At 38.2% G+C, this 13,499-nt stretch overlaps 1 protein-coding gene across 4 annotated transcripts in view; it reads left to right on the forward strand.

The window, feature by feature from the left end:
* The window catches only part of vgll4b (vestigial-like family member 4b), a 39,524-nt gene that overhangs the window by 2,729 nt on the left and 23,296 nt on the right, over positions 1–13,499 (forward strand). Inside the window, exon 1 of one of the 4 annotated variants that reach the window (XM_058374060.1) lies at positions 11,580–11,631. The exons of the other annotated variants lie outside the window; for them this stretch is intronic. Within the exon in view, the coding sequence (XP_058230043.1) occupies positions 11,595–11,631 (37 nt within the window). The 5' untranslated portion in view covers positions 11,580–11,594. Of the gene's footprint in view, positions 1–11,579; positions 11,632–13,499 lie in introns of those variants that run through there. 4 annotated transcript variants of the gene reach the window in all.

Raw genomic sequence — 13,499 nt, forward strand, 5'->3', positions numbered from 1 at the left:
CTCCTGGTAATGAAAATACTAAAAAAAAATGGCATTAATGTGAAAGTAGGTTGCCAGTTTTCTAGCTGAACGCTGTAGCAATGTGAGAGTGTAAGCGCTGTATAGGGAACAGGAAGATCTGTTTTTCACTCAGGGCTTTAACATGATTCAAATCTGAACTGGAACACGCACACCTCCAGACAGCAATTCAGTCACTCCGCAGCCGACAGTCTCTCCATAATCACCCTGCAATTTCTCCGGTCAAATAAATTCCTTCCTAGATTAAGTCTGACACAAATCCTGCTCAGCAGGCATTTAGGATTACTGAGATTGGGCGTGCACGACCTAGTGATGGAAAAAGTACACATTTCGAACCTTGCTTAAACGATGTTGTGTGCCACAATGCTAGAATTTTAAGGAATTTCCTTTCTGTAAGTGAATATGCAGTACATTCAAGATATTGATAAAATATATTTCTCATAAAATGTGCCTCAGGTTCAGCTTAACTTGGATTATTTGGGATAGAGATCACACAGATGGGGGTTTACGCAAACTGGATAGTAGTCTGCATTTTATTACTGATCATTTAGTCCTTATTATTATCGCTTGTTGTAGGAGGCGTGGCTTCATATGTCTTGCACCTGATCTTTAGCAGGTCACATGACTGTAACTCACCAAAAAATCCTGCAAGTGTCTCTTCTGTGACAAGTTGTTGTAAATATCTAAATAAACTATATAATTGATTTGCATTTGAAGTTTGGAAATTCGAGTGAAATTTAGCGTAATCTTTCCAGATGTTTGCACTCGCAGTCCGTTGACCAGTTTGGTCAAGAGTAAAAACCCTGAGATATCCCTGTAGTAATTACGTTACCATCTCCTTGGGGAAAACTAATCTAAGTCTAAATAATCTAATCCAAACAAGGCTTAAACATGCACAGGGAGAAGAATCAGAGCCACAGTGTAGAGTCAGGATTTGAATGGTCTCTCTTCCGTTGCTTCCCTGACTGTGGGTCGTCTAAAAGTTGCTGGACAGGACGTTTGCACCCCCCACAGTCCCCCTGCTGTGTTTTTGTTTTGAACTGATGTGATGTCACTCTTGTTGCTCTTGTGCGTCCTCCTTTTGTCTTCGCACAATGCGCTTGACCTGTTTTCACAATAGTGCTCTGAGCCCAACTGAAGCTCTTCACTCTTGTTTCTTTTAAGACAACTCCTAGGAATGCTCTCGCTTGCTGGAACACTTCGAGGGAGAGGCTTTGACTCACTCAAGTGCACTTTTGGCCCTGATCTATTGCTGCGAAACAACATTCAGTGAGAACATGCAGAGCTAGCTGGAAGGAGTGGTTTCGAACTAGTTGTGCTGTTTTGATGCAAGTCAGGTGGTGACTTGGAAATGTCTGCAGAAATCCTCCAGGCTACTCGGTTTTACTCCACCCATGGACTGAAAACAGCTAATACCATTTAATACCATTAGGAGCCTAGAGCATTGCCAGAGTATATTTACTCACTGTAAATAATAAAGTAAACTGCTTTGACCAAGCTAGTATAGGGTGTAGTGCTACTCTGGTGGAAGTTGGAGATAGTTAACTTGTATAATTACAGTAAAATATTAGGAAGATTTCTCCCAGTTTTGTTGGTCACTTGCGAAACAGGGAGGTTGAGGACTGACATCGGCTTCGTCTGAAACGGAGGAAAGCACTGCTGTTTCTTATACACCAAAGTGCATGTCTTCTGCAGTCAAGTTGAGGTCAAGATCCCACTCTGATTGATGGGAAGAGACTGTAATGGTGTCAGTTGGACTCCCAATGATAGGACAAGTGAAATATTACCATAGTTTGTTACCGTATTGGCTATTTCCCCGTTGTTAGCAGTGATTGCTGTGGGGATATTCCAATTATGTTAACAGTAAAGAGTGAGGCAGGATGGATAGTTTTTAGCTTGTAGCTATCTGGCAGTTATTTATTCAGCAATTATCCCCTGTAGCTAGCAGTAATCACTGTTACACGATGATATAAAACTATAGCTTGGTGTTCGGACGTTCTTTTTCTCGCAACCTCTTGCATTTCCATGATCTAGCTTTGTCACACTCGGTTCTAGTCCAAATAGTGAACGCCTTCATATCTGTCAATAAAAGATTCTCCTTAACCAGGGCTAAATTCTCTGACAAAGTACTCGCACATTCTGCTTGGCTCAATTTCATTGAATTTGAGGTCACTTTTTAGCAATTTGCAATAAAGGCACTGTGAATCTGAGACTATAAGCAGGTGTTAGTGGGGTCCTGTTCATTCTGACTTGAGTGTGTTCTTGAGTCTCCACTTCTCAGATTAGATGCATTGAATATTTTTCACCACGTTCAACGCTGCACTATTTTATTGCTGTGAAATCTAAAAAAAAAAAGCCTGGATCAATGAAATGTTGCTATGTAATGGACAGAACAAGAATCTTGAATCTGCTGGATGTTGACACAGCAGTGCAGCTGGCTCAGGTTTCACCTTCAGCATGGACGGCTTCGTGCCAACAGGAGGTGGGTTAAACAATGAGCCAGACCGCCATGCCTTTACAGAGCATGTGTTTTGCCAGAACACTGTTTCTACCAGCACCTGTTGCCTAGACCCATACAGGAAGTTGACCTTTTGGGCCTCTGGGACTTTTCTTCCCCTCCTTCATGAAGGATTGATGCACGTTCTTTGTCATCGTCTCAGCAGACTGCCCCAACACGCCAGCAGCTCCCGGAGGACAGACGTGTCCGTAATTGCTCACCATTTCTTTTGAGAGATTTGTGTTTCATGCTTCACTGCTGTGCTGTGTTAAGCTTCTTATGTTTTGGCTTGTCCCAAGTTAACACGCATCTGATGTAACACGGTTGCCAGGAGATACACAGAATGGGGTGTGAGTCACAATTGTTCCATGTGGGCATATGATGGAATAAAATTTGGCACTTGGTCTTTACATACACACAACAAAAATTAAACAATCTTATGGCCGTTGGACAAACCATTATTAAAAACGAATCATTCTTAACCTTTAGTGGTTTATCATGACAAAAATCCCTGAAGCAAGATCTCAATGGATGTTCTGAAGCTAGTGTAACTTCATGGGGTGGCCAAATAATCACTACATTAGCTAGTACTCCAGGCATGTAAAAACATTTACGTGTGAAAATCCCCAGCGCATTGATTGGTGGCCTGGAAACCTTATTGGCTTGACATAAAAGAGATAGTAACTACAAAGTATGGAAAGCTAGCTAGATAACTAGCTAGATGCCTTTAATACTTGCAGCATGACTTCTACTGTCTGCATGATACACTCTGCCCTCAACAAAAAGTCATTGGCCAATGTTTAGACTATAGTATGGTGTTGTTGCATTGCACACACAGGATTATTGGGTGAGTCCCTTTTCTTGATACACTATTGGATGTAGAATTGGCTCCACCACACCAGTCAGCTTTTTGATTTTGCCATAATATCCTAGCAGTTGTGGTTAATGTAATAGGTTTTAGAGGTCAGCTATTAAAAACCGCATTTTGTTATCTAAGGGTTTAAACATCTGAAGTAACAGAAGAAGCAGGAGTTGATCAGTTATTTGAATTCGTCACCAACGTACTACCTCAGAAGAACAGTTCAGGCATCAGCAAGACCTTCATGCACTGAATGTAATATGGTGGTTAACGAAGTCTCAGACAAAATTTGCATCGAAAAGCACAGCTGTCATTAGATTTTTCTAAACATTGCCATTAGGCTTCAGAAAACATGGTCTGTAGTCTCAATTTGGTCTGTTGACATTTGTTTTCTGCCCCCTTCCATTGTCTCCAACTCTCCATGAAAGTCTCCAGAATAAGTAGTTAAATATTTATTTAAGCTAAAAGATGGTGGAGATCAGAAGTTAATATTTTATCCTAGGGACCAAAAGGCTGTGAGTTAAAATTCACTGCCAGACAGACAGCTACTGCCACAGCGCCACTGAGTTTAAGTCGTATTCTTCACTGGATGAAAACATCTCCTAATTAACGTGTGAGGGATGTGGTAGCTTCGTGATGAAGGTGCTGGATTGTTGTGAGTTTGAATCCCAGATCCACCAAAGCTGCCTCTGCTGGGTCCTTGAGCAAGGCCCTTAACCCTCAATTGCTGAGTTGCATATAATGAGATGAAATAAACGTCACTCTGGATAAGGTTGTCTGCCAAATGCCAGAAATGTAAATGTACAAATAATTTCAGATGGTGCAGCGCTGGTGAGTGGAGTGTTAGGAGTTCACTACTAAACCGTGATGGCCTCAAGCTCTTGGAGTGAAGGTCAGAGGTTGAAAGGTTAAGGGAGAATAGCAAGCATGCGATTGTCAGTGAAGAGTTCACAGATTATTTTCACTCAGTTTGAAAAGATTATTGAGGAACAGAGGACAGCTTGTCAAGAAAGCTCAAAGAGTGAATAAAGCATATTAGTATCTGTCCAAATGTTGGAGGGACAGAAATGTTATTCAGTATAGTGGTGTGACTGTTGTAGTTACCAGGATTACTGACTAATTACAATTTGTGAAAGATATTTGTGCTTCAGCCAGATTTCCATTAAACTCATTTTCATTTATTTATTTATTTATTTATTTATTTATTTATTTATTTATTTATTTATTTATTTAATGAATTTAGCCATGTAATTGATATTAAAAAAAAGTTTTTCCTGTGTTCCTTACTTATTTTTATTATTACATTTTATTTTATTAATTTTTTTTATTTTTATTACCCTAATGGTGATACTGGTAGAAAGTTTTTGGATCTGTTTTGCAGGAAAAAAAAATATGACAGAACAACAATGGAGCACATGTACAGCTGTCCCTCTAATCAGACATAGTTTCCCATAAATTACAAAAAAATCCTATTGTTGTCTTGAGTTAAAATTGGAAATGTTCTCCGTCCTGTGTATTTCAGCTAGTACATTTTGTCGGATGTGATTTTTCCCTCACAAAGTGAATCTCAGGCTTTGATTTTGTTGCAATGTTATATAGTGTAGGGATGAAGATATCCTATTTTATTTTATTTTTTATATTTTATTTTTATTTTATTTGATAAACATATCCGAGAAACAGTTCGGGAGATGCCATAGTTGTATAGTTACAACAACATTTCACTAAATGAAGCGTTTTAAAGGATTTATAAATGGCCAATAATCTGCATGAACAAACATTTCAAAGCACTCAAACATTTCTGATCATTTTTCTGTCACTTAAAACCTATTAGCATCTAGGAACTATCCTAGACTACCTCTAGATTTGCATACACATGTAGATCCAGATTTTTTTTTTCCTCTTTATTTTATCTTTTAAATACAAACCTGAAGCTAAAGGTTTATCATGTTTTTGTTCTTGCCAGTTAGTACTTCCCAAAATAACTCGAACCTAGGCCATGCAGGAACTCGTTAACATTTTTAAGCTTTCTGGAGTAGTGATTAGTCCTGAGTTAAGATATGGTCAGTGGAATGTTCTCCTTGACATTTGTAAGGCTGCAGATATGAGAAGCATGCAATGGGAGGATGTCTTTTATACATTACTTCTACTGATGGGTTTAGCAGCCAACCATTTAAAGCACTTAAATAGAATTTTATTTATATACAATGGACTTCGTCACAAAGTGGCTTTACATATCTGGATTTAAAATTCTATTAAAAATTTTTAGCTGTAATGAGCAAGAAAAACCTTTCTGAGATGACAAAACCTTGAGAGGAACCAGACTCAAAAGGAAACCTCTGTTTTCTCCAACACCGGATGATGCTGATGATGATGATTTCTCTACAATAGTATAACACATATAGCCAATGAGTGCTAATTAAGTGCATCTTGATGATGCATAATATTACAGTTTTTACTACAAGTCTGTCGGATCAAACTAAAGTTATTATCTGAGTGTTCATAGCAATTGTGGATCACAAATTATAAGCTATGTTATGGTTTAAGAGGATATATAATACATACAGAGCAGAAATGATTAGCTTTTAGTAGATCTAGAAGGTAACGCAGGCATATGGACGCTGTGGGATATAACGTATGGGGGACAACATGCAAACATCGCAGATTTACTAAAACTCTCTATTCCCTTAAATTCTGCATCTTTTATGAGAAAACTATATTAACTGAGCAAATGTTTTCAGCCTAAACACTGAGACACTAATCAGAAGTTTGTTCTATAACTTTGGGGCTATTTAGGTGAAAGCTCTGCCCTCTGCTGTAGACCTCTTCATTTTAGGTATCAACAAACATCCTGCACCTTCTGATCGAAGCAGCTGTGGCACATCATTAAAAGAACCACAGGAGTTAGTTCAGCTACTGCAATGTACGGCAATTCGGTCATTATTTTATAAGCAGTGAGATTTTCCAGAGAGTGTTTTAAAGATGGTGAGTGTGGTCACTTTGTTTAGTTAGGATTCTGGCTACTGTATTCTGAACTAACTGGGGCTTGTTATTGATACCTTATAGTTATTATCTTAGCAGTAGTATTGGGATGAAAGAAATCTATTCTATCAATATGATCTTTAAATGACAGAGAGAATCAATAATAACATAAGGTCTTTTATTGCTGCTCATGATGTAATTGAAAGGCCACCTAGAGTTATTATGTCATCACAAAGCTTACTTCTAGCTGTTTGTGGTCCAAGGAGAAACATTCCTGTCTTGTCAGAGACTGATACTCATATCCGTTGCGCATTTGTCACACCGTTTATTAAGCTGGTGTGTCTCATCTGGCTTTGCTGAAACATACTGTATATCTGTGTGTCATAAGCATAACAGTGGACCATGTTTCCGAGTAACGTTACCCTGAGGTAGATAAACTTGAACAGAGCTTAGTGAACCTTCGTTTAAGTAAACAAATAAATAGTTCATAATGCTGCGCATGAAAAGAGATACAGAGAAATGTTTACGAATGTGATTACTGTAAACTATGATAAAACGTCAGCCATTATTATGATATGAGAACTATAACATTGGTAGTCGAAGATACTGTTGAAGGATATGAGTGAAGCTTATGTAAACAGATTTTCTTTGCCAGTGACTGTAACAGAAGCACCTCAAGCTGTCAAGATTTCTTCACAGAGCAAGTAAGGAAACCTTGCGGTGTTGGAGTGTGATGCAAAGATTTGTTCCTCTTATCCAACACCAGTTTAACAAATGCGTTTGTTTTTATTTACCTAGAACAGCACCTAGTATTTATCTTTTGTGTATTGTGTATTGCCCGTATGTCAGAGCAGATATTTCCTTCATGAGCAGGTCTTTTCTCTCTCAGAAAAATAGAGGCAGCTTGACATATTATTGAGAAACTACACAGCACAAACCACATATCTTGAAATCTCTACTGTTACAGAAAAATGAAATAGACAAAGCTTCATCTCTGGCTGCTATGAAGCACCGACACTGGAGACTCCTTCCAAAAATGTTTTATAGGAAAGTTCACAATATCAGTGACGCATTTACGCTGCTGTTAATATCCGAGAACACCTTCTGACTGATCAGAAATGCAAAACATTCAGCAGAGTTTTGGTATAATCGCACAACCTGTTGTGAGACAGTAAAAAAAAAATAAAAAATAAATACACTGTCACTTAAGGTAACAGTAAAAAAAAAAAAAAAAAAAAAAAAAAAGTAAACTTGACTTATCGTGTTTTCACTAACTGCATTCCTGTCTGACCAGCATGTGTGGTATGTAGTCAGACAGAAGGACGGGTGGAAATTTTCTAGTGAAATGCCTTGAGGATTGCGACTTCAGTTTGTTGACATGTTTCTAAACTGTTCACACAAGTAGGGTCGTGTAATAGTGGACATACACTACCAGTCAAAAGTTTGGACACACCTTTTAATTCAGTGTTTTTTGTTTAGGGATTTATTTTCTACATTCTAGAACAATACTGGAGATTTCAAAACTATGAAATAACACACATGGACTTAAGTAATCCATAAGTAACAACAAAAAAACAGTCAGTTGTTATTTTAAGACACGAAGGTCAGGTGTTCTGGAACAGTTCTTGCAAGAACAGTATTGTCAAGTGCATTTGCAAAACCCATCAAGCACCATGATGAAACTGGCTCACATGAAGACCATCCCAGGAAAGCAAGACCAAAACTGACCTCTGCTGCAGAGGAGAAGTTCATTTAGAGTGACCAGCCTCAGAAATCACCAATTAACAGCACCTCAGATTAGAGGCGTTATGAAGGCTTTACAGAGCATCAGTAGCAGACATATCCCAATATCAACTGTTCAAAGGACATTATTGTGTATTCCGGCCGCCTTCAGCATTGTTTTACAATGTAGAAAGAAATAAACATCGGGAAAGACCATGGAATTAGAAGATGTGTCCAAACTTTAGACTGGTAGTGTACCACAACATAACTGAAAGATCGGCCTAGAGGACAATGAGAAAATTTCATATTCAGCTGTTTTAATTGTAGTTCTATTTTTTCCTTAATTGGCTGTATGATTTTATTATGACATCTAGACCGTAGTGTGTATATGTAAAAGTAGTATTTGTGATCAATCTAGTCTAAGTAATGATGGGAATATCCGATTAAATATAATACAATCTGTTTAATTAAAAACAATAGACTATATTTGTAGAGACTTCAGGGACTCTCCAAAGCTTTATTGAGCTGTACTGATGGCCAATGATGAATTGACTTGATTTTAGATTTGGAAACCGTCTGCTAATTTGTGTAAAAAGGTTCAACATGAGGTTCTGGGAATGACCGAGCAGCACATCACCCTTCACATTCGGACACATCTTTCTGTAACGCACCTCTGGCATTCCAAGATAATATATATTTCAGTGATCTATTTATACCATGTATTTTGTGAGAAGATAAAGGGTCATGGTCTGCTACTATTAAATCAGTTTAATTGCAATATGTACTTAAATGATGATGGCTTCAGTACCCAAATCAGTTAAGCAGATCATTCTTAGAAACATAAATATCATGAGCCGGTTTTAGACTGTGTGATTCAGTAGTCTTTTATAGGTATACGATGATCCCAATAAAATCTTCTGTAGTGGTTTGTGTGATAGCATGAACTGCACTGTTTACTGGATATTGTTTTGGTCGCTATTTTTATGAGTGCAACTGATTTGCTCTGAAACTTTGACTGACCTCCTTATTCGCTCTACTTTGCCACTTGCTTGAGGATTCTGCATTGAGCCAGCAAGAGAGAATCCTCCAGATGGAAGGGTGTGTTGCGAATTGTCTGGAATACAACTATTTCTTGTATTGCAGAAGTAAATTTAATTGAAATTTCTTTAAAGATATTTCTTAAAAAAAAAATATTATAGTTATCTGTGCAGTTTAAAATTTTATCTAACGCCCATATTAATAATAACATATTAATAACTTATTTATTAATTAATTTATTTTCATATTTCACCAGTGTATAAGTTATCAATATTGGATAAGCTGTTGTATTTGATTTAGTAGCTTTTGATTTACGTGACCAACTTTGTTCAGAAGCTGGGGTAGATCTACTGTTAACTCATGAATGATGATAACAGAGTTATGGAAAAATCTTATTAAAAAATTGTAATTATTTTTATACACTGGTTGTTTGACTTTTCTTGATAATTTATTTATAATCTGTCTATTTTATTTTTTTTGTCATTTATTTATAATTATAATATGATTGTTAGATAGTTAGGCTATGGTATGTGGCATGGTTTATTTGTCTATCCAGTTGGTAATTTACATTTGTAGGCAAAGTTTTCCCATGGAAAAATAACAGCCTTGATTTTATCCCAGATTATTTGCACAGTGTCTGTAAAAGCTTTGGCTCACCAGCAGAGAACAGGGTGGGAATGAATAATGTGGACTCAAAGGGGTGCATCCCAAATCCTCTCGCTGAGAACGGTTGTGTGTTTCGGGTGGATAATTTGCTCTTTCTGTTTTCTGCACTTTAGCCACGGGGTAGACTCGGTTGACCATAATTTAGTAGTTGGACTGGGTGTGTATGGTAGTCCTTCTTTGGAAGCAAAAAAAAAAAGTCTAGCCTCGGTGCTCCATTGCATCCAATGGGAAAAATCCCCACGATTGAAGACAATGGATTAAGCTGGTCGTTGAATGGACCCACTGTTCACACCCGGTGTGGCCTTTGTGCCGAGTTTGTGAAACTTGAGACAATGGCTCTCTGAAGCCAATGAGGAGCGTTTTCCTTCTAACTGACAGGGAGATATGGAGGACTGCGCAGAGGGGTTACAGCCTCAGGGTGAATAGACCTTTAATCCCCTCTGCCATTGAGAGCCAAGTTAGAGACAGAGCTGTAATCCCAGTGATGAGAGAGGTCATATAAAAGGCATGGCATCAGTTTGAATAAATCCCTTTTTGGTACTTCTTTGGCCTGCACCAGGGCTGAGATTACACTGAGGCAGTTAAAGGTTAACTGGGTGTAAAGTTTCATACTGAATGAAATAATCAGGAGAGTAATATATCTACTTCCTGGTTTATCTGAGTGCACGCTCGAGGTTCTAAATAAAACTGAGCCCGAGTGTCAGAATAAAGGAAATTTTACTATAACACCTGTCAGTTTTCTACATTACCCACAATGCAGTTTGACTACTTGCTTATCGTGTACTTTTTTTTTTGTTGTTGTTGTATAGGTGCAGTCCAGCATTTCTGGTCTCCAGTATGAGTCCAGCATTTCTGGTCTCCAGTATGAGTCCAGCATTTCTGGTCTCCAGTATGAGTCCAGCATTTCTGGTCTCCAGTATGAGTCCAGCATTTCTGGTCTCCAGTATGAGTCCAGCATTTCTGGTCTCCAGTATGAGTCCAGCATTTCTGGTCTCCAGTATGAGTCCAGCATTTCTGGTCTCCAGTATGAGTCCAGCATTTCTGGTCTCTAGCATGTCTGAGTTGTATTTCTCATTAATATGAAAAACGCTGACGAAAAAAAAAATTCTAACAGCTAAAAGTGAAACCTGACTGTTATCCCTCATCATCGATTTTGTTGATATTTTTTCTTCTCTTAAATGCCACTGCAACTGTGCTAGCAAATTCCCCCTGTAACATCACAGAAAGGGCGAAAATACAGCAACAGTGTTGCATCACAAATGTCATGAAGATGACGGAGCCATCTCGCCATGGGAAATCAGATGAACGTTTATATTTACATGCATTTGTTATGACTGCAGGAGTGATGTGACTGACCAAAAGTGATGAGCTTGTTTTGTCTTGCAGCTAAACACACGGCTTGGACCAGGTGCTAGTGCTCAGCGGTGCTCCAAACACTAGTCACAATGCTGTATCAAGATGATAATTTGTAGTTTCACATCTACGTTATTAGTACATAAAATAACAGAGTAGCACAGGAGAGGCTACGATGGACACTGGTTTACCTTAAACATACATTGTCCAATAGAGAGAAGCTAGAGAGACCCAAACGCATCAAAACACTCTCGTAAAAGCTTTGTCTTCAGGCGTGAATGTTCAGAGTGAATCTGCAGTGTGTGATTAAAGTTGGGAAACTTATTCCATCACTAAACCACCACTGAAAAGGCTTGAGGGCAGTCTGTAGAAGTCTGTGTTTACTGAGCGGGATTGGAGGGGACGGCCTGATGAGTAACTCTGCGAGTGAACTCTACTGCCAACATTATGAACTGAAACTTGATGCAGCAGCTGCAGGGAGCCAGTAAAGTAAAGCAAGGTAAATTACTGTCTTTTGAAAAAAATTATTACTTTCCACTAAGAATGTGTATGTGTAGTTTGACTGTTTTTGGCTGTCTAGTGCCCGTTTTGTTAGGACCGTAAAGATATGGAAAATACACCGATCAGGCATAACAATATGACAGGTGAAGTTATATATATTAGGCAGCAAGTGAACATTTTGTCCTCGAAGTTGATGTGTTAGAAGCAGGAAAAATTGGCAAGCGTAAGGATTTGAGCGAGTTTGTCGCTCACTTGGCACAGTGGTGAACCGGCTACAGGGTCATGGGCGGCCACGGCTCATTGATGTACGTGTGATCCGATTCAACAGACGAGCTACTGTTGCTCAAATAGCTGAAGATGGTTATGATAGAAAGGTGTCAGAATACACAGTGCATGACGGGTCAGGGCTGTTTTGGCGACCAGCACAATATTAGGCAGGTGGCCATAATGTTATGCCTGGTCAGTGTATTGAGTATATCGTGTATTTTATTTATTTATTTTTATTATATTTTTTATATTCTTACATTTTTTGGGTCTTCAATGGTCGTTGTTACAAATCTCGAAGGTCTCTACTGTTATCCAGCCATTAACTGTAAGCTCAACATGAACTTGACTAAATACTAAACTTAGACATTCGTTCGTTCAGCGTAGCAATACACATGATACACAGTGCAGTTGACTCTAGTCATCTGTGTCATTCGGAATCTTTTAAAGACAAATCAACCTATAATTACTGACATGGTAATCAAGGCAAACCTGTTGCAATCAGTTGACTCAGTTACAGCATTGTTTTCTGCTGGATCCCAGGACATAGTGGAATCACTGGAAATGAACACGCAGACATGGTAGCAAAACAAGTTCTGCAGAAAATGTATTAGAGAAATGGCAAGTAGAATGTCAGAATAAACTATTTGAAATAAGTCCAGATGTATCCATTCTTTCAAATCCAGATGACCAAGCTATATATACACAAGGTGCTGTATAGCCGATACTAGACTGACCCATGGACGTTTATTAAAGGGCGAGGAAGCACGAAAATGTCCATACTGTAGCAGTGATTTGTCTATAATGCATATATTACCCAATTTTTATTATCATGAGACAGCAATCTTTTATCAGGACAGACTATTATTTTGTAAAAGATGGATCTAGAAATAAACTTCTGTCAAATGTGCATTTAAAGAATCTTTTAAGGATAAAATTTTGTTCTTTCGGTCAAGGCGATAATATAAAATGTCTTCATTTATTACGTCGTTTCTCGTATATTGCACTGTATTGTTTTCATTTATTGAATGTCTAATCTGTATCTGCTATGAAATAGCAGATATGGCATTAAAACCCAAACAAACAAAATCTGTGTCTTTCTGAATCTGGATAAAATGGACAAGGTCTGGACTGTGGTGTTGAAGGTGAGCAGGAGTGTCCTGGCCCTACCTTAGAAAAGGTTTTAATATAAAATGAGGCATCTCTGTTACCTCCCTATTATGTTTGTTCATCTAATTTTAAAGCAAGTTTAACTAATTCGCTAACAGTAATTGGCTATATTTAACTTTGCTAATGCCATTTTAGACGCGTCAATTCTAGTAGCTAACATAAACTGGCTAGGCAGCTGTCAAATTGCACCACGTCAGTTGTTCCTGCTTAGCATGATATTATCTTCATTTGATTACTTGAAAACATTTATTATTTTGATTCTTGAACACGTTTAAAAGTAGCAGCTTTGCTCTGTGTTTAAAGGTGGATTTTTGCCATAAAGTTTGAGCTCCATTTTGAGCTTATATAGTTATGTTGAAACACATTAATGCTGACTTAAAGCGAGACAAAGATTCTGTGTGGCTGTACTCCTCATCCTCTCCAACTTTGTGT

Source organism: Hemibagrus wyckioides, linkage group LG21 (assembly GCF_019097595.1).
Source record: "Hemibagrus wyckioides isolate EC202008001 linkage group LG21, SWU_Hwy_1.0, whole genome shotgun sequence".
Classification (NCBI taxonomy): domain Eukaryota; kingdom Metazoa; phylum Chordata; class Actinopteri; order Siluriformes; family Bagridae; genus Hemibagrus; species Hemibagrus wyckioides.